At 42.4% G+C, this 22,191-nt stretch overlaps 1 protein-coding gene and 1 long non-coding RNA gene across 6 annotated transcripts in view; one reads left to right on the top strand and one right to left on the bottom strand.

Annotated features, from left to right (window-relative positions):
* The window catches only part of dusp10 (dual specificity phosphatase 10), a 170,852-nt gene extending 150,988 nt beyond the window's left edge, over nucleotides 1-19,864 (top strand). Inside the window, exons 1-4 of one of the 5 annotated variants that reach the window (XM_084000938.1) lie at nucleotides 7,789-7,927; nucleotides 9,150-9,979; nucleotides 14,168-14,533; nucleotides 16,855-19,864. In XM_084000938.1, the coding sequence (XP_083857064.1) occupies nucleotides 9,196-9,979; nucleotides 14,168-14,533; nucleotides 16,855-17,120 (1,416 nt within the window). In that variant the 5' untranslated portion in view covers nucleotides 7,789-7,927; nucleotides 9,150-9,195 and the 3' untranslated portion in view covers nucleotides 17,121-19,864. The other 4 variants (XM_084000939.1, XM_084000940.1, XM_084000942.1 and 1 more) reach the window with 4 other exon arrangements.
* On the bottom strand, nucleotides 4,876-5,597 carry LOC311007432. The gene is made up of 3 exons (XR_014596418.1): nucleotides 5,442-5,597; nucleotides 5,105-5,185; nucleotides 4,876-4,992 (listed from the first exon to the last, which is right to left on the bottom strand). It is a non-coding gene; the product is annotated as an uncharacterized lncRNA (long non-coding RNA).
* Nucleotides 19,865-22,191: the final 2,327 nt, after the last annotated feature.

Genomic DNA, 22,191 nt, shown 5'->3' on the forward strand with positions numbered 1-22,191 from the left:
CACACACAGAAACCATTGTTTTTGTCTATAGTTATTGTCAGTATTGCAGTGGCTGTGTTTGGGAAGTTGGATCACTGTTGAAATATCCTCTAGCCATGAAGCAGTCAATCGTGTTGGTTGAGTGAGATCAGCCCTTTCTTCTTGGTCTTCTCTTCTTCCACTGATGGACTTGTCAAGATGGGCTTACTGTATACGCAAATGCTCATAAAAACGAAATCTGAAAGATGACAGTCTAAGGCAACCTTTATTTAACACATACTACAAGGTAAACTGTACTCTGGAGAACATAGTGTATGTAAATGTACTACATTTCTTCAATTAACAGGCATGCATATTTTCCATTCGGGTTGATGAATGCAGATACTTTTATTTTGTTACCTGTGGGAAGAGATTTTCAAACATGAATACAGTATACAACTGATGAACTCATGGACTACCGTTTAAAAAATGATTAAAAGGACAAAAACACACAAAAACTGTACAATTGGATAAGCATAACTAGCCAATCTATCAACTGATCCACCACTCAATCATTCATAACAATGTAACTATAATCATTAACCACATAATTGTACATTGTTTTAAGCTGTTTGTGTGGCACCCAGGAATCTCTCCATCATGTTGCTACGAGAAAGAAGAAATGGAAAAAAGAGAAATTCTTTTTAGTAACAGTTGCTTTAGTATCAATGAATCATGAATTAAACATGATGTTGAACATGACGTACACACTTCTTTTAGAAATACTGTATGGTGTTACTTGCATTCAATGTTGATTGGTAACTACAGTGTTCTGAACTATATCTGTTACTCTAGCATGAATGTTCACCCTGTAACCCAGAAGCCTCTCATACAGCTACGCTTCATGGCAAAGTTGTGCACAGAATTTGAGATGTTGCATTTGTGGTAATGCATCTATGATGACACAACATACATACTGTACCTCTTTGAGCAGGGCAGCCATTTCACCTTCACCTCGCTTAAACCCCTGAAAAACAAGCAATAACCAAAATGACTGAAAATTAATACAAAAAATAAGCAGAAATAATAATCTATAATAATATCTATTATAACATTAGCCTAGAAATCTAGACGCACCCTAGCGGCAGCAAAAATATTGTGTTGACCAATCACAGCGCTCTATCTGTTTAGAGAGTCGTTGGGCGGCTTAACGCCATGACGACATACATTTTAATTGGCTTGTCAGGCTAACGTCATCCTGCTCTTTGCTCTGATTAGTCGTAGCGCTCAAGCACTACCCCATTACGTGCAGAGGCAGTTTGAAAGACAGCCTTCATCCCGCCCCCTGGATTGAGCCGAGGTCTACCGGTCGTTGCCAGACTAGACATTTTAATGATATAGTCTGGCTTGTCAGGCTATTATAACATAAGATCTTAACTTTAAACTGTGTGTGGTGAAATGGTGATTATAGAAAGTTTGCAGTAAATCTGTAGGGGAGACTGTGGTACGCAGCATAGGGCAAGCTGAGCCACCCCTTGTTGCTAGGGAACCATTAAGAAAAATAGAGCATGTGACCAAATATTTAGGAGGACCGAGGAAGGCATCATTTCATGGAATTTGTGACGTAAGAACCACATGGGTTAAACGGTTAGACATCTATGTCCGAAAAAACATTTTAACTCTCGAAAGTGAATTTTTGTCAATCACAAGTTTCATGAGAATTGTGTTTAGACCAAAAGAGATTATTATAAATGTGTAGTATGCATCAGTTGAAACTTTTTAGCTGTGGGAAGTATTAAAGTCAATATGGTAACTGTGGGGTACGTTGTGCCACCTGCCACATACACTACATGAATGTATTTTTATATTTTTCCTTTTTTTAGTTCAGTTGAGAGAGACAGGAAATGGGGAGAGAGAGAGAGAGAGAGAGAGAGAGAGAGAGAGAGAGAGAGAGAGAGAGAGAGAGAGAGAGAGAGAGAGAGAGAGAGAGAGAGAGAGAGATGCAGGAAAGGACTGCCCGATGCGGGATTCGAACCGGGGCCGCCTGCAGTGAGGACTGTCATCTGCTCACTTGACGCTCCTAAATGAATGTATTTTGTCTTTACTTGTCCCGATTACTAAATCAGGATTCTGGATTATGATTACAATAAGTACGCTGCTGAAAACAAGCTGCTGTTTATGGTGAGCCATGTATTACTTTAAAAGAGAAAGATGAAGGATTCTTCCCAAGATGCAATGTAATCACAAAACTCCCCAAAGCTCAGTGAGTTGGTGGCTCAGCAGCAGGTCACTGCAGTTTGTGTTCACCTGCCACCTGGACAGGTGGAATATGAAGTAAAGGGGGAGGTGGGAGCTGGTGGGGGTCGGGGGGGGACTCAACTTAGATGTTCCTATGCTCAACTTGCCCAATTCTCCTCTGCATGGTGAATGTGTATATTAAATGGTTCATGTAGCCTACATAAAACCCTGAAAAGATGAGAAGTGTTGGTAGAAGCCCTTGTAATATCTGCACACTAGTAAACAGTATTCAACTAAAAACAACAGAAACAACAACCACCACAAGGACAACTTACTTTGTAATCCTTTGCCCCACAATCTTGGAATAAGGGAAGCTCTACAGGTTTATGTGGACATCACAGTCTGGAAATGAGTGAAAGTTTGTAAGTTTAGCATAAAAGCACAAAAAGCTAAATTACTGAAATGACTAAAACACTTGTTTTGATAGAGACATCCATGAATGACATGAATACAAATATTAATACTTAGAAAATAATTTGAGCAATTCTTAATGTTAGTGATGCTATCTACATAATGGATGTGTGTGAATGCATATACACCTGCCTGTACATGTGCATCCCTGTATACAAGATCTTGACCCTTGATCAACACTGATTTTCATTCAAGTGTAGTACAGTTGTTAACAGATAAAGTGCTAAATAACTTGGAGAGAAGAGTATAGTGTCAGTCAGCTGTGCTGAAACAGTTACAGTTACCTCTCACTTGATGCCATATGCCTTGGCATAAAGCACAGACAACAAGGACGTCATGGTGGTCAGGTGGCTGTATTCTGGGCAGGCTTCATTTATGTAGGACCAGTACTTGCCAACTACGTCCATACAGAAGACTGGAGGACTTGAGAACATGGGATATGCGAAGATCTCTCCCCTGTAGGATTGCATACAGCATTAATAGCAGTAATTGTTGTACTGATGGTGAAAATATATTAACAGTCACACAAAAAGTAGTAAGTAAAATTGCAATTAAACTCTTATTGTCTTCATTCAAAAAACAAACAAACAAAACAAAACCAAAAGAGCCCAATAGATAGATTCATTCAACTGCTGGGTTTTTGTTAGTCTGTGAAAGTGAGTTAGTGAAACCTTAATCAATTATTCAAGTGTAGTACGGTTGTGAATAGATGAAGTGCAAAATGACTTGTAGAGAAGAGTATAGTGTGTCAGCTTAAGCAGTGAAACATGTTGGTTGCATAGATTTAGGAGAATATAGTTGAGGACTATATCAACAAGAATAAGAATGTTATTATACGGTACTTGCCTGTACATATTTAGAGCACAAAGAATAATGCCATGATGGCATAACTCTTGTATGATACACACCTGCTCATCAAGGCAAATTGAATTATCATTTCATGACCGGAGTCAACAACATTTTGTTGTCAAGGTAACGTATCGTGAGAGTGGGTAAGTGCTGTTCCAGTCATGTTTACAGCATCTGGACCCTCACAGTCTCTCACACTCTGTCTTAGATCTGACGTCACTTTAGTCAGTGAGGGTTCAGGGCCTGAGTCTTATGGGGCGGATTGGAACTGGGCCTATAGTGTGGGTCAGCTGATGTGTGGATATACATACATATTTAGAGCACAAAGAATAATGCCATGATGGCATAACTCTTATATGATACACACCTGCTCATCAAGGCTGGAGCTACTCCTCCTCGTTGTCCTCGCCTTTGCTGCATTCAGCTGAGACCGACCACAGATGCCCTTTCCTGGTGCATACAAAGACAAAAAGTTTCTAATGTTATTTTAAAAATAAACTTTCAAGTAGTACAAGAAGTTCAATGAGAATCTATGTGGAAAATACACAAATGAACCCCAAACATGTTGCAAAAATGTTGCATTTTGTTGTTATTGTGTGTCTCCTGCGCCCACTCCCCATTTAACTAACTAACGCAAGCCAAAATAGTTTTGGCTCACTGAAAGATGACGGCAAAAATGGACGCATCTGTCCTTTTGGTAGTTTAACACGGCTGAAAATCATCATCTATTAATGGAGTTTCCGCTCCTGCCCGCTCCCGTCCCGTCCCAATCACAGGATTAATAAAACTTTGACTCCCATCCCGCGGGAATCACGTGACCCGTGGGAATTTCCAACAAGTGTCATCCTCTTTCTGCGCACAGCTTGTCCACCTTGAAAGAGCTTATCACCCACTCCATAAAACTCTGGTAAAACGGTGTTCAAACACACTTTGCCAGTCTGTTGACAGAATAATTGAAAATACACTTATATGTAGAATTAAAAGGTGGCAACTGTAAATATTGCATAAGCCAGCCCACCCTGGCATACTCCATTTTCTGCCAGCATCCATATGAAGTTTAGGAGAGAGTTCTCAGGTGGTGTTATGTTGCGTGTGTTGGAAATATGATTGGTAAGAGCACCACCAACGGTGTGATGCTGCACTGAGCTAATTTAAGGTGGTACTGTGGCTTAAATCAGGCCCTGTGAAAATCACATTCTAAATGAAGTATTATGGTGATGTTGAGGTGTGCAGGCCTACGACTACAACTACTACAGACTTCAGAAAGCTTCTTGGACTGGTACATCTGCATAGAAATCCTAACATGATGTTTTTCTACCAAAATAAGAATAATGATGCACAAATTATCACGATCACATACCAAATCCTGGCTCTTGTTCATCAAGCATCTCCACACCGGTCTCCTCAAGGACACAGAGATGATCATCACGTTTTCTCCATCGTGGCAGGTCTGATGCCTTTGTCCTCTTTTTTGACCTAAAAAAAACAACACAATATAATCAAAGTAATGCAGTTAACCACACAGACTTCCTGCACAAATGCATCATAATATCTGATCCCCATGCATGGAATAAGATATTTAAATTACCTTTGTGTCAGGCTCTTCGTTTTACTGAGCATCTCATTGAACTCAGCTTCAGCTGTAGCCATTGTAGGTATTATCTGTTACCTGTAAAACAGTGAGAAAAGTACAGTGAGGGCTGGCATGTAGCATTAATGTTAGCCTAGCTATGTTAACGTTAGCCTAATCATTAAAATCTACATCAAACAGTGCAGCTAGTAAAGTCAGCCAGTTTAACAACTTTGATCAACCACATCTGTCAAACTTTGTTTGTGGTTGACGACACTGGCTGGTTTTTGGAGGTAAAATAGCTTTAACTGTTAATTATTTTATCACAATTTTCCATGTTGTTTGTTTACGTTACCTGAACGGGGGCTGGGGCTGCCTGTCGGTGAGACGATGACGGACTTGCCGGAAGCTACGTCAGTCACAATGAAATCAGCTGATCGTTCACTGTAACCATAGCAACGATGGAAATCTGAGCAATCTTCGTAATAACTAACAAACGAAATACACATTAACTGAATAAATATAACGTTTATGATTAAAATAATGCACCAAACGTTGGCCTACCACAATAATGAAAAAAAAAATTACATTCATAAAATAGCGTTTAAAACAACCACGACAGCAACTACAAGCTGAAAAAATCTTCGTCAAAACGAAAAAAGTATCAGGTTTTCATAATCATAATTCAGTGCCCACAGCATAGTGGGAGAGTCCAATCAGTCGGATAAAATATCGCTGGAGTAGGCTACAAATAAAACTTAATTTTCATTCATTCAACATATTTGTAAAGTAAAAGACACATTTCTCGCTAGAAATGTCCTCAAATAGTGCCAAATAATCACATTTTATCCGCCAGAAAGCTTAATGAATAATGTTGAATATATACGTTTTCAATTTTCAAATTCGCAGAATATGTTACAAACACAAGCTTATTTGCATTAATTCAACATACATTTGGAAACTAAAACACACATTTCTCGCTAAAAAAGTCATCAAAACCATGCCAAATATATCCTAAAATGTTGTTTTTCCAGCGAAAAAATAACGTTGTACAGCCACATGTAAAACGTTGATAATGAACGCAGCAATTGGCTCACGTTAAATGAATGGGCAACGTAATGTTGGCGTATAACGTATTTTCGCTCGGAAACGTTGATCCTGGACTTTTCTGGAGTTTGCAGAATAGTCCATAGTGAACGTTTCTTTCTGGCGACTGGGTTGACTGTACATGATACAGACGTAATGAATGTCTATAGCTTTTCATTACTTATCACTTATTTCTTATCTCATCCTGTTTGTTGATTTGTGTTTTTGAAACATATAAAATGTTGTTCAAATTATTCTGGATAAAGTGAGCTTGTGAGGTGAATTGTCCTCCTTGGAAAAAACAAAACAACAAAAAAAACTAGATAATGGTCAATGGACTTACTTTTCTAGTTTCTACGGCCACTCAAAGCACTGCAGTCATTCATTCAGCATTTGACATCGTAACATCTACGTAAATGCACACACAGTCACACAACGATGTTACTGTACATTGGTTCAGTGTCTTGCCCAATGATACTTCGACATGTGAACCGGAGGAACAAGGGATCAAACCACCAACCATGTGGCTAGTGGACAACCTGCCCTAACTGAGCCACAACATATATCAGTGGTGTAGTCTAATTTGTTGTAGTGGCTACTGTTTCTAGGTGGGTACACTGTTCATACCTGTATTTACTGTATTTTTTTTTTTTTTTTATATTTTTATATACAGTAGATACTCTTAGCCTATATTTTACCCTCCTAGTCATCAATGCACTTGCACTGTCACTTTATTCATAGTGGATCATACATAATTGTTGAATAACTGAATGTCGGCACTGGTTGTTTATTGTTACTGTTTATTGTCTGTCTTGTTTCTATGTGGTTGCACTTTAAGGTTTTAGCTTTTAATCTGGTTGTGCTGCTGTAAATACATTCTGATTCTATAGTTAGATAGTTTTGTTGTAGTGGGTATACTGAAATATTAATGCATTTTCAGTGGGTATACTGAATATAGGCTACCTGAGTATCACACCACATAGACTACACCACTGACGTATATATAAAACTAAAACAACATAGGCTATTATATTGAAATAACCTTGATCGTAAGACCTACGAAAAACACTGAGCAGCAACAATAATTTACTCTAAGAAATATCATATATGTCTTTAGATGCTTTTACTTTATTAGTATAAAGTAGCTCTGTTATATTCATCTAAGGTTCCGTTTTACTGTACATTAAGAACTTTACGAGCAGCACGTGAAGGCACCGTGGCTTCTTCCTCGAGCCTCCTGGAGAGACTTTTGATTGGCTGCCAGTGACATCATCGCTGCTCGTACGTGAGACTGAAGGCAGTTCAAACGGCTCTCCTCCTCCTCCTCCTCCCTCCCCTCTCCTCTCCTCCTTCTCCCTCACCCCCTCCCTCCTCCTCCTCCTCCCTCTCCCCCTCCTCCTCCTCCCTCTCCCCCTCCACTCCACTCCACACCACCACCAGCCACACAGAGGCAGACAGCCCCGGCCAAACCCCTCCCATCACGGGGCCGGACCTCACTGTACAAAAAGGGATCAAATTTAATATTAATGAAGTCTCGCATTGGCTCCGAGTCGCGTCAATCCCGCTGCGCGACTTCAGTAGGCTGGCAGACTTCCTTCAATATTATTTCTGAGGAAGGGGGGGGGGTGGAGGAGCTGGGTAAAACTACTAAAAAATGTTGCCGATCCACAACACTGGGATGGACTGAATGGAGGCAACGCTGTCAGCGAGCGGAGATAATAAATCCGTCTACAGTGAACAGCGACACACACACCGGTAAGAGCACGGACGAGACAAGTTTGGTAATTGGCGTCCAAGGCACAAGTTGCCGCTGAAATGCACAGTCATAGAGATTTCACGCGATTCTATAATTAATGAAGAGGAATATCAAATTGCTGCAACCATTTTGGGCTGGTCAGTGTTTGCTATTTTTTTTAAAATTATATTATCACATCTGTTATTATTATTTTTATTGATGTGTTATTATTTCCCAACATCATGATTTAAGTGTTTTATAATCGCAGCGTTTTATCACAGCGTTGACACAAAGTTGGGCTACAACCTCTGCTTTATTTTTATTTTTTTAATGCAGCCATGCCGTGTTTTTTTATTTTGTTTATTTATTTTTTATTTATTTATTTTTCTTGATAATACATGATGGTGTGAAATTGGATTTCCTTCCATCTGTTCAGCCTCGTCTCGTCCGGGAGTCATATCACATTCACGGCACGTTCTCATGCCGGTTTCTTCAATGAATTTGGCCATGAATGATTCCTGCCTCAGCTGAACCTGCACCGTGCTGCTGCTGCTTTACAAAAGGACGGCGATGGCCGGGACAGGCGATGCTCGGCGGGTGTCTTTTACGTAATGTGCCACGATGACATGCTTTTAAAACGCTCATCCTGGGGATCAAAAGGAAATGCCACCCCTCTTCTTCTTTCTCTTCTTTTTTTTGTACCCCGAGTTTCCATTTGGGGGAGAGACCAAACTGCGGCGTAGCGTTGATGCAGTATTTTATCTTTTTTTTTTCTTCTTCCCCCCTTCCTCTCTTGTTGTATAGAAGCTCTTGGACCAGACACACTGACTGGAGTTGGGAGTGAAAAAAAAAGAACATCACACACACACATGTACAATATGTGTAGGATGATTCATACTGATTACACTCTAAGTGAATCAGTGACACAGTTAAACACACAGGGCTGTGATGATTTCACTGTTTATTATTAGTGGCCAGTTTGTCACATCTAAATTCTCCCACCAACTTGGGTGTTACCCCTGCAGGTGTTGACACTACTAATATTTGGCTTGAGCGGCCGTTTTCTAGTTTGTATGTTGTTCAAACAGACGAGAGGTCGGCCTGTCAGCTCTCTGCTCTCTGCTCACTCGCTGCCTCCACCTGAGTCGCTGCAGGAGTCACTGATCCTCACTGTTTTCTTTTGTAGGTGTTGTCCTCCCTCGCCCTCACGTTTCCTCTTGTTCCTGTCCCTCCCTTCCACAGAGCGGCTTCTTGAGTTCTCCATAGACGTCCAGCCCTCGGCCTCCCCATGCCTCCATCTCCTCTTGACGACAGAATTGTGGTGGCGCTGCCAAGGCCGATCCGACCTCAGGAACTCCAACTGCGCCTGGACACCAGCTACCTGGACTCCATCGCCACCAGCAGCAGCAGCAAGACAGTCATCAGCACCACCGTGGTGAAGATCCGGGCGACGGCCAATCTTGTAACGTATATGCCCTCATCCAAGGGCTCCACGCGCTCATTGTCGTGTGGATGCAGCAGTGCCAGCTGCTGCTCTGTGACTACCTATGAGAAGGACAGCCAGAGCCTCAGCCACAGCCAGGTGAGCGCCAGCAGCCCCAACCTCAGCTATGCCGGGGCCCCCACGCAGATGGTCAGCAACCACGAAGCATTAAGTGCCCCCAGCCTCGCCCCGGGCACTCCCAAAGCCGTATCCACCGTGAGGGTCATCCATCCCAATGAGCTGGCCAAGAGGATGACCTGCTGCCCCATGGGACACCCCGTGGGGCCCGTGCCGGTCATCATCGACTGCCGGCCCTTCATGGAGTACAACAAGAGCCACATCCGGGGGGCCGTCCACATCAACTGCTCCGACAAGATCAGCCGGCGGCGGCTGCAGCAGGGCAAGATCACTGTGCTGGACCTCATCTCCTGCCGCGAGGGCAAGGACTCTTATAAGGGCATCTTCTCCAAAGAGATTGTGGTTTACGACGAGAGCACCGCAGACCCCATCCGGCTCGCGTCCTCCCAGCCTCTACACGTGGTCCTGGAGTCGCTGAGGAGGGAGGGCAAGGACCCCATCATCCTCAAAGGTAACATAAAGCAGGTTTTTAACAAAGCTTTTTATACTTTCCAGTGTAAAAAGGGATAAAAAAAACGACAATTTCACGGGTTTTAGTTTAACTCTGAAAGGGAGACATCTCAAAGTAATGTCTGATCTCGCAGCAGTAGAAGTTTAATGGCAGTATAAACCAATATGAACAAGGTGTGGGTGCATAATAATGTGTAATTATGTGAGTGAACAGTGAAGCCTGTTTAACTTTTGTTGTTTTTTTTTCCTGTCAGCTGGTATTGCCTATGAACACAACACACACTGGCTGTAGTTGTATCATCCTGTTTGCTTTGTAGTGAAGCATTTAACCACGTTACCAACAGGTTTTTGCACACACACACACAGAGTGGAGCCTTTGCAGACTCTGTATGCATCGCCTGCACGCAGAGACATATGCATGACAGCTTTCTATATGACACATACGAAGCGCTTTGCAAGGCAGCGAGAAGCAGCTGTTAGTAAATAAGGCGGCCTGTTGAGATAGCAGTCCCTGGGTCGCTGCCATGTTTTCTATCTTTGGTGTGTGAGAGTGTGTTTGAAGCTGGAGCAGTATGTCGTGTAGAGGGAGGAGGGAGGAGGGAAGAGGAGTGTTTTCTGAAAGCCTCCCAGCCGCTGTCCGGTCCCCGTAAGATCACGGCTACCTTGATATCTTCTCGCTCTCTGTCCGGCCCTCTGGTTCCTCCTGTGCTGCTTTGATGGACGAGGCTCCTCTCCAGTGTCTCATCCTGCACCGGCGTCTGTCTGAAGCTCCGGCCCCAGTGGGAGGAACAGGCAGACTGTCTTGTTCTCTCTGTCCCCACTGCTTTCATTATTGCAAAACGCAAGCCATCTCTCTCTCTCTCTCTCTCTCTCTCTGCTGGTGGAAAATGAAATGGCTCAGCCTCGGTTTTTTATTGATATTATGAAGTAGTTTTTAATATCACTGATTACTCCTGTGTTTATTTGCATCATGGATGTCCCCTATGTGATCAAACATATTATATTCATGATTTATTAGATCAACATTTATAATGGCTGAGCCTTGATTACATAGTCGATCTTTTATATTCCTCTAAATGTTAACAGCGATCGATACTTCACTTCCTTATAATCTAACAGAGGAAGTAGGCAGGGGGATTGGTTGGTTATTTCAAGCAGTAGTGTTAATGACACACACATATATATATATACACACACACACACACACACATGTATGTACAGTATGAATGTTGCTGAATAATTTACTCACACTACATCATTTGCTGTTACAAGCAGCTCTTAGTCATGATCTATTGTAAATATGGTCATAGTAGTGTGAGTCTCTGCTCCACTGGAAACACAAAATCTTGTGTCCCTAACCCCGCTGCAGCCCCAGAGCACAGATAGGTTACATTTAATCCGTCAGAATTGCCATAAACAACATGTCAGTGGTGTCGGAAGGTTTAGGGGTAAGCTTTGGAAACAGCGGGTCTGTGGTGTGAGAGGCCTAGTGAGGCAGAAGCGGTGATTTCTAAGCAGGAACTGAGCCACTGGCTTATGAAAGCGATAGAGACACTTTTCATGTTTTCCTCTGTGAGTTTAGTCAGAGATGATGACAGACGGTCACACTCGACAGATTTTCATCTGACAGCAACGTGCTGCTTCTGTTATTCTCAGTTTGCTACGGAAAAGTGTTGTTTATCAGTTCGGCTTGACCTGAAAAAAGAATGATGCTGGTTCATTTCGAGTCGAAACAGGACGCCGTTTTCACAGTTCACTGTGACTTAGTTTATGCGTGCTTGGTAAATATTTTGTAGCTGTGAAGTAGTATATATATTAACTGTGAATGTCGCGGTGTCACGTGGTGAAGAAAAGTAAAACAGAGTTGCAGTGGAAAAGCGAAGAGATCTATTTAAAAACGGGGTCTCCATTACATAACATACACATAAAGGTTTTAATGGCCAACATGTGACCAAACAGGATGGATGAGTAAACACATCCAACACATTAGGATAACATCCGTGTTTTATTTTTGTTTGTTTTTAAATTTTGATTGTGAGCCACCTTATTAATATAAGTCCAGTTCTGACTCTTGTAGCTCTGTTTTGGTCTCCACCACCTCCTGATGAAAATATCTGGCTTTTTCAGCCTCTAACTGTTGCACTACGTCGCTAACTTTGTCTTTTGTGCCATTTGGTGCTGGAAGACAAAGTTAAAAGTCGTCAGGTTCAGTAGACGGTGGGTTTAAGGCTGTGAACACCTGCAGCTTTAAACACAAACTAGTTGAAACTGGTGAAATGAAAATCGATGAGACAAAAGAGGCGAAAATGCTTCACAAACTGCTGAGTCAGGTTTTCTGTATGTGATTGCTCTTTTTATAATACAATGTTGAAATATCGATCTAGATATTGGCCTTAAAACTCCACCATCAGCCTGGTCCTACTTAGATGTGACATGTTGAACTACACCACAAGTGCCTGGCTAAAAACTGAAATATTGGAGCATGCAGAACAAAGGTACACATGATACTGTATTGAAAGACAAGTATAGTGTTTTGAAAATAAAGAGAAGGATTTCTGAGGGTCTGAAAAACAGATTTCATTAATACAGCTCTGTCATTTCAAGAGCTCAATAACTGGAAATGTCAGAAATATATAAATCTGGGTGTAAATTCCCCCATGAGTCTGGTGTCACAGCTGCTGTATATATAAAGTACTGTACTTCCCTTTCTTTTATCCGTTACGGAGTAATTATTAACACATCATCCTTCTCTGGTAACATCAGGTCAGTATCTTTTTTCATGGTTAATGATCAGGCTGAACACACAGCCAGTCAGACAGTTGACAGTAGATCCTCACCTGCCCAGTCATTAAAAGGAAGTTGTACGATGACCTCACATGCTGTGATGTCAACTATTGCAATATGAACTGAAACAGTGTGTGTGTGTGTGTGTATCTCTCTCTCTATGTGTGTGTGTGATACTTTCCACCCCCTCCCCACAGCTTTGTGCTGAGGGGAAACTTTGGCTGATGGCATCACTGGCAACAGGTGCAAACCAGTTATTTGGAGAAGTGCAGATGTCCAGTGAGAAGTATATTAAACATTTAGTACATCTATTTACCTGCAGATTAACGAGGGGGATTTCTCACGCCGGGTTTTGTGAGTGGAAACTGTCTCGGGAGGTATTTTGGCCGCGGCCTCTGCTTCTCAAAACAGACTCGACCGGGACAGAGGGGTTGGTTGTTGTTGATGGAAACAGCGCTGATCCCTTCGTACTGATTTAATATCCAAATACAGACATTCAAATTACAACCAAATGTTAACGGTGTCGTCGCGGCAGTGGGAGATTTCTGTTACATTTTACTGCTTCAAATCTATTTGACACCAGTTGTTGTTGCTTTTTTTTGTATGTTTGTTTTTTTTATCAGGTGTGTTTTCAAAGTTGTCCTAGTCAGTCAGTCAGTCCCAACTCCCGACGCGTGCCATGTGGTGGACAGAAGCATGAGTGCGTGTGTATTTTTAGCACGGATCACAGCAGTGAGAATTGAACCCTTAACCCCTGGCAGTGTCAGCTCCACGCCGAAGAGACTGACCAGGGCCTATTTGCATTTAGCGGGCGCATGACGTCTGTCCGACTACCCATTTCTCCGACCATACATTTCTTTATTTTTGCGTCCATTAGTCCGACCTCCCACTTCTCCGACTTAAGTGGCCCTAACCCTTAACCTTACCCTAAACCTAACCTTAACACTGTAGTAATAGGTAGTCGGAGAAATGAGCCGTCGGACTTTTGGGCAGTCGGACTGACGTATGCTCCCTGGATAGTGCGTTTACTGCGTCCTTTCAGGGTTTAAAGCGCAGCGACACATGGGCACGTAGCTGGCAAATCAAATGTTTAACAGGGTAGGGCCTCATATGAAATATTGAAACGGGCCCCCAGATGTCTAAGGCCGCCACTGACTGTTAAGGTTAGGTTTAGGGTAAGGTAAAGGGTTAGGGCTACTTAAGTCGGAGAAGTGGGAGGTCGGACTAATGGACGCAAAAATAAAGAAATGTATGGTCGGAGAAATGGGTAGTCGGACAGATGCCATGCGCCCGCATTTAGCGACGGGCTAAAGAGAAATAAAGCCATTGAGAAAATGATGTTTGACAGTTTTATCCGTTGTTTGAAGCTGAAGCTAACGTCACGCATCTCCGTCTGTGTTCACAGGAGGCCTTAGCTGCTTCAGGCAGAGCCACGAGAACCTGTGCGAACACTCGCTGCACCTTCACGAGGGCCTGGACACGGGACACGCGGCGGCCGGCCTGGCGCTACCTCACTCCCTGCCCTCCACCCCGGACATAGAGAACGCGGAGCTGACGCCGATCCTGCCCTTCCTCTACCTGGGGAACGAGCACGACGCTCAGGACGCCAACCTGCTGCAGCGCCTGAACATCGGCTACATCCTCAACGTGACCACCCACCTGCCGCTCTACCACTACGACACCGGCCTCTTCATCTACAAGCGGCTGCCCGCCACCGACAGCAACAAGCAGAACCTGCGCCAGTACTTCGAGGAGGCGTTTGAATTCATCGGTACGAGTCCTGTCGCTCAGATCGGCGTTAGAGACAGCTTTTCGTCGTGTGACCTTTCCAGAAAATACACCACCAGTTAAAGTTAAAGACTAATATTAACCTTCTCAGATTGTTGAATGTGAACACTTTGTAGAGGCTGGAGGGGAATCAACTATCTATAGTTTAAAAAGGATAATTAAAGAGGATACTAAAAAGAATAAAAATAAATATTTGCACTATAACTAGAAAGATTTATTTCTAAGCTGAAAGAAGAAATGGAAGAAAGAAACACTAAGGATCATTTTGTGACACTTCATTATCAGACCATCTCTCTTTACATCCAGTGAACTCCACTGATTACAAAGTGAGACTATGGAGTCTGACATATATTTTAAAGACGATCATGTCTTGTGCTTTAGTTACAACCTTTATTTAGTATTAGATTTAAATATTATACACTGAAACTCAGCCAATACATTTACTAGCGATAAGTTCATCCATTTTTATCAACTCAATACCTCAGGGTGTCTGCCAGCACCAATATATATATTTTTTCCAACATTTAAAATGTATATATCTTACTGCGAGAAACCGATATATATATATTTTTGTATGTACGGTATCAGGAGGGCAGAGATTGGCTGCTGTCGTGCTGAAAACTGAGTTGGTGTCCTGTCTTGACCTCGAGCGTGACAGAGAGCGGAAACAGTGCCTTTTTTTAAATGTCACTGATAAAGAAACTGTATTTGAAGTGGCAGGCTAATCATTCATATGATAACCGATCACTGGGCCTTCTGAGAAGGTCAGTATCAAAGCAGCGGCGCTGTTCGGTGGATTCCTTATGATGTTGCCGTGGTTTGCTCTGCTGCAGTATGACGAAGGTGTTGTGTCTGATCCTAGAGCCTGGTCTTTGTCTACAGTTTGAAACTTCGGGTGTTTTCACACATACACAGAAGCGGAAATGATGCATTGTTTCATTTTTCAGCTTGTATGGTCCGCGTTCACACGTTTGTTTTCACTCCGGTCCAAACGCCGCATCACTGGCACAGTCCCGATTGTAAACATTAAACTCTGAGAAGTTACACTAAACTTTAACACAAATACGCCGATTATTTGTAGCGCTGGTCAGTTCCTTTTATATCATATTTACCACTCTCCGCAAATAATAGATTATGAGAATGAAGCGCAGCTGTGGGAGCAAACTATGGGAGCCTCATTAGCTCAATCTTGTAGACCAGGGTGCAGACTGAGGTGCGGCTGCGTTCACACAACAAATAAACCGCACCAGAGTTCGACTGTAGCTACACCGAGACCACACCTTAGTTCAACATTTTGGCAAATGGCAAAATCCCTATAGTTTTAGGTAGTAGGTTTGTTACCTTTAATTGTCGGTCAGAACAGCGGAGCAGAGCCGTGAGCTGCTCAGAGCTACGCTACGGAGGCTAATGGGATTTCTTGGTTTCCCTCATCAAACTCATCAAATACACAATCCAACAACTCCAAAACGCTCTGGTGGACAAGTTGTGACCTGCACATTCACCACGTTATGAGATAATAACGGAACATACGAGATGGAGTTGTTTTTGGAGTAAATTCATGCAAAACCGCTGATGCGTGTTCCCGTCGGGGGCAGTTTTTCGGCAAGCAGTCTCTGCATTTGCCTCGAAAACAACTCCGTTAATAGTGTGGTGAATGTGCAGGTCACAACTTGTCCACCAGAGCGTTTTGGAGTTGTTGGATTGTGTATTTGATGAGTTTGATGAGGGAAACCAAGAAATTCCATTAGCCTCCGTAGTGTAGCTCTGAGCAGCTCACGGCTCTGCTCCGCCATTCTTAAAATAGCTTGCACCGACAATTAAAGGTAACAAATCTACTGCTATGACTATGGCGATTAAGTCTGGTCTTGGGGTGGCCATTTTGGTGCGACGGTTGTGCTCACACTGACCCACCGGCACCGCACTCGGGCCCAAAGTTCAACTGGGTCGACCTAAACACTGCCTGTGTGGAAAGCACCCTTATTTAGTGAGGTGAGGGTAGTGGTGGCTGGGAATTATATAAAACCTGGAACGTAAACATGTTTACTATTAAATCTTGTTTTCATTTAACAAAAGCAGTTGGATATAATGTGATTATATGTGATGAAAGATCTGATAAAAGAACCAGTGACCCAGACAGTCAATGTGCAGAGCCATTCAACAGTTTCTGTCTAGTCGTGGTATGAAAGCTGAAAAATATCGGTCACAAAGGAAGCGTTAAAGTCTTGTGATGACTGAACTTCCCCTCGGGGGAACAAAGCATTTATTTTATCGTGTTTTAATTGTTTCAATGTTCCCTCTCTGCAGAGGAAGCACATCAAGCAGGTATGGGCCTTCTGATCCACTGCCAGGCAGGCGTGTCCCGTTCAGCCACCATCGTGATCGCCTACCTGATGAAGCACACCTGGATGACCATGACGGACGCCTACAAGTTCGTCAAGACCAGGAGGCCCATCATCTCCCCGAACCTCAACTTCATGGGCCAGCTGCTGGAGTTCGAGGAGGACCTCAACAACGGAATAACGCCACGAATCCTCACGCCAAAGCTGATTGGTGTGGAAACCGTCGTCTAAAAAAAAAAGAAAAGAAGAAAAAAACAAACAAAACAAACCCATCGTCTGACTCGTCGCTCAGACACGTGCTCGCTCTCGCTGTTTTTCAAGAGAGACCAGCTGGTTTGGAGCTTGAGAGAGAGAGTGAAAGAGAGAAAGAGCTGCTGTATTCTTCTTGAATCTCCTCATGCTCATCTTGGACCCTCTGGAGGTGCCAAAGCTCTGGGTCAGTGGCGGCGCGAAATGCCAAAAAATCCCTACTGTTTGGACCTGGCCGATGTCCCGGAGGAGGAGAAGATGAGTTGGAGAGATAGAAGTAGAGAGAGAGAGAGAGAAAAAGACAGAGAGAGAGAGAGAGAGAGAGAGAGAGAGAGCAAGTGGTCAGTGGCAAGATTTCCATTTGTGACCGCAGAGCAGCGAATACGAGGGGAAGAAGAAATCGGTTTAGGGGGGGGAGAAAAAAAAAAGAAGATATTCAATGTGCTGAGGGGCAAGTTACTGACAAGAGAAACTCTTAAAGCTCACACTGTGGCACAGTTCATGTTTTCAGACTCAGGCGGGGTTGGCCACAGCAGTGCCTGTCAAAAAAAAAAGAAGGAAAAAATAAGAGAAGAAAAAATAGATGAAGACATGTTTGGTGTGTTAATGTTGTTGTTCTATTTTTATACAGGGGTTTATGGGGATGACCATGACGAGCCCACTGCGGCTTACTGTGCAATAATTTCAGAGTGGAATGCAACTGATCTTATGTGTATATATGGGTTAATGATTACGAAACATTTCCAGCTCTTTGCTGAAATACCATTTTGATGTTAATGTAATTACTGTCGGTCAGTTCTATACGTTTTATGTTCATGGTGCAGACGGTTATGCTGTAAGATTTTTGGTGCAGAGACAGAGAGAGGAAAAAAAAACAAGGGGGATATTATGTTTGTTTTGTTTTTTGTTTTTTTTGGAGTGCAGCTTATGGGTTGACGTCAGTTGAACCACAAGTTCATATTTCATGCATTTGTTTCAGTGTTTTTTTTTCTTTTCTTTTCGTTTTGCCATTCCTGCATCCACATGTGCGTATGTTTTAAGCAATATATATTAATTGATATATATTTCCAGACAGCCATAAGAGCTTTTTTTTGTGTGTGTTTTATTTTTTTTTAATGCATGGCTGCTGGCAAAGGAAAGAACACTTTGAAATAATCAGTGAATATTGTAAAAAAACAGGGCTACTGGTGATATTACAGAGCAGAGGATTTTCACTGCCTGCTCCTGTCTCCTCTGTTCCTTTTGCTCCAGTTCATCCATAAACCAGCTCTGTTGTAACGTAGCCTACCACTTCACTGTTTTACCGTCCCTGTGTAGCTACACTTGATGTTTTCGTCAACGCCCTGTGTTTTCAGCTATGATTAAGTCCATTCTGAAGTAGCAGAGTTGAGGTTAACGCGCCTCAAACGAACATGCACCTCTTTTTTTTTTTTTTTTTTAAAGCTCGACAGCGGTTGTACAGTACAGCAGTGTGACCCTCGTCTAATCTTTTGCAACTCCCTGTCGCTGACACTAAGCTACAGTTAAGTGAGCTCTCCTCTGCCGTACGGAGGCGAGAGCTGCCGTCACGTGTTGTTCTAGTGCCTCTATCAATGCCTTAATTCATGTGTCACCAGTGGGCCTGCGCATGGTACGGCATCACGTGCGGACGAATGCAGATCATCACACCGAGGTCGAATTTTTAGCTCCCAGTCAAAAGGCAACCTACTCACCCTTTTGTCTCTGTGTGTTTTCTCTTTTTTAAAAAAGGGTTATTTCTGCTATTCCTGATCAATGTGCAGAGTTTTAACCAAACTGCATTTAAAGATGCTTTCAAAAAAAAAAAAGAGCCTTGAGGTGAAAAATGCTCATTATGTAACTCTGATCTCGTGGTGGCATTTGAAGGAGAAAACTGAGCATCACCGTGAATTGTAAATCAACCGGGCAACTGAGTAGTAGTGTAGTAAAGAGTATATGCACGCACACAAAGTTCACCCCTCATGCACCTGAATATGCTCACCATTGACTCACACTTCAACAAATATATATCAAGAGGAAGAAGAAAGGCTAAAAAAATATATATTCTAGTCTTGCTAGTTCTACTTCTTCATGCCTTCATTCTGATCCAAACCACAGATTTCTAAATTGTTGGTGAACAGAATCGCAATTTTTGCATAAAGCCTGCTCGGTTTTTACATGTGTGGCTTTCTCAGCCGTTAACTGTTTTAAAAGGAAATTATTAAATAAAAAAAAAAGGGAAAGATTTTTATGTAGCCGAGTGGGATGCATGTGTTTTAAGGTGTAATTCACTTGTCCTTTTGACCACTTGTACACAGCCGAGCACACAGTGTAAACACCTTGTCGACATCAGTGTTGTTGTCTGAAAGCCTCGAGTGTCCAAAACTAAGAATAGCCTTGTTTTTAGCCTGAAAACGGTGCACTTTTGATCTGATTGGTTCTGATTTGATAAACCCAAGGGCTGATTAAAGTTTTCTCCAAGATGTAAAAACAGCATGCAGTCCTTCACTTGAAGTTACAACAGGAAATTCAGACCAAAAAACCAAAACAAAACAAGAAGTAACACGGTCAAAGTTCATCCAGTATTTTGTAGTTCCTACTGAGCTAACTTGAAGCAGCTTCCTCACAATTGTTGGTTCCTGTTCTGTTTGTTTCCACATGTTTTTTTGTTTTGTTTTTTTCTCCTTCAGTTCTCCATTGTTTGCATGAAAATAAAGTCATAAAATGAAGCACAGGGCTAACGATATCATTGTCAGAGAACACCCGACATCTGTGTCTGCACCACATGCTCATATCTTCAACACTGAACCCCACAAGTTTTATCAGATGGTCACGTGTCTCTATCCAAAAAAGATAAAAGAGAAAGTGTTGAGGAGTTTTCACAGCGTCACCAACACAAAAACTTCGCAGCGCACTCGGTACGGCTTCACAACAACACCAACATCTGCGACAATAAGCTTTGAAAAATCCCTCATGTGAAAACTCACGCTATGCAAAACGAAATTTTAAAAAGGGACGTTTCTTTTACCCAGCTGTCATGAAACCGTTTCGTTTTTTTTGTGAGGTCTCTGCGAACATCTCGAGCATGAATAACAAAGTTTGCAGCCTCAGAATGAAGTGAGTTTTACGTGTGATGAAGAAGTTAAAAAACAAACCTTTGTGTGGCGACGTGTCCTTATTTGTATTTTTGTTGCGTTGTTGTCATTGGTGTCTACTGGTGCTCCACAATATATTTGAATATGATGAAAAAAACAATCAAACAAAACAAAACCGTATATAACAACCATTTAACACACGTTTGTAGCTTGTGCATTTATATTCAGTGATTTACCATTTGCAAAAAAAAGAAAAAAGAATAAACAAACACATAAAAAAGAGAGTGCTTATCATCTGAGCCAATGTTATAGAAGAATAATGTACCTTTTCGTCCCACCTGCCGGTTCCTATCGACCTGCGGCGGCACATGGCTTTTGTATGTAATGATCTATTTGACTGAACAATGTAACCATCGTACTGTACGTTAACTCTCTCTCTCTCTCTCTGGTTGGAAAAGAAGCATGCTGTGTGCTCCCGCCGTCTGTGAGGGACACTCACAGTCATTATGGTGCTGTCCGTCTTTCCCACACTGCTCTTTCTGTAGAGGTCGCAGACTTTGACTGACAGCTCCGAGAGACATCTGGGCCTGTCCACCCCTTCCCCCCCCTCCCCTTTTTATTTGGAAAACACGGTTCTCCTGTAATAGGACAATAATCAAGCTGTCATGTTCTTTACGACTTATTCGTGAGCCTCTGATCTGGGCTCAGAGGCTCCGGTGGAAACGGGCTTCGCTCTACAAGTCTACGTATCTTTCTTTGTGTCTGTAGTCAACGGTCAAGTATATACAGTATATAAATATATATATATATATATCTATTTTCTTTGTATGCATATATTCATTACTATTTTTGCACTGACCTACGGACAGATGGATTTATTTTTTCCACAAAGGGTGCTACTATATCGGAGGCCTTCTCCCACACCTTTTTGCATGACTTGCTCAGAATTCCTCAACTTGTCTGTCATCTCTCCTACTCTTCTCCTACTACTCCTTGAACTGTTGCAATTGAAGCACTGTAATTTTGTAATCCCTACTTGTGAGCTTTGAAATAAACAGGGAGGCTTCAAGTTTGGTTTGGCGTCCTGGAAGTTTGTCTTCTCCTGGTTTCATTTGAGCAGCAGAGGCACTCGTTTCTTTAGCTACTGGCAGAGTAAAGGAGAAAAACGAGGGAAAAAAGTGTCATCATGTTGCACTGATGTGTTTAAAGCTGCTATAATCCATTTTTTTTGTATAAACGATGGATTGAACAGATATTTTCATTTCCTTAGTCTATAAATCAAAAATTGACATTCACATTGCACGTTAAAGGAATAGTTCAACATTTTGGCAAATTGGCCCATTGCCATACCCACTATAATCTTAGGAGTAGGTTTGTTACCTTTAATTGTCGGTGCAAGCTATTTTTAGAATGGCAGAGCAGAGCCGCGAGCTGCTCAGAGCTACGCTACGGAGGCTAATGGGATTTCTTGGTTTCCCTCATCAAACTCATCAAATACACAATCCAACAACTCCAAAACTCTCTGGTGGACAAGTTGTGACCTGCACATTCACCACGCTATGAGATAATAACAGAACGTTATGAGACAAAGTTGTTTTAGTGGTAAATTCATGCTAAACCGCGTTCCTGTCAGGGGCAATTTTTCAGCCAGCAGTCTTTGCATTTGCCTCTAAAACAACTCTGTCTCGTAACGTTCTGTTATTATCTCATAGCGTGGTGAATGTGCAGGTCACAACTTGTCCATGAGAGTGTTTTGAAGTTGTTGGATTGTGTATTTGATGAGTTTGATGAGGGAAACCAAGAAATCCCATTAGCCTCTGTAGCAGCTGGGCAGCTCATGGCTCTGCTCCGCCGTTCTAAAAATAGCTGACATCGACAATTAAAGGTAACGAACCTACTGCTATGACTATAGGGATTATGGCAAAATGCCAAAATGTTGAACTATCCCTTTAAATCTGACC

Source organism: Trachurus trachurus (genome assembly GCF_905171665.1).
Source record: "Trachurus trachurus genome assembly, chromosome: 24".
NCBI lineage: Eukaryota > Metazoa > Chordata > Actinopteri > Carangiformes > Carangidae > Trachurus > Trachurus trachurus.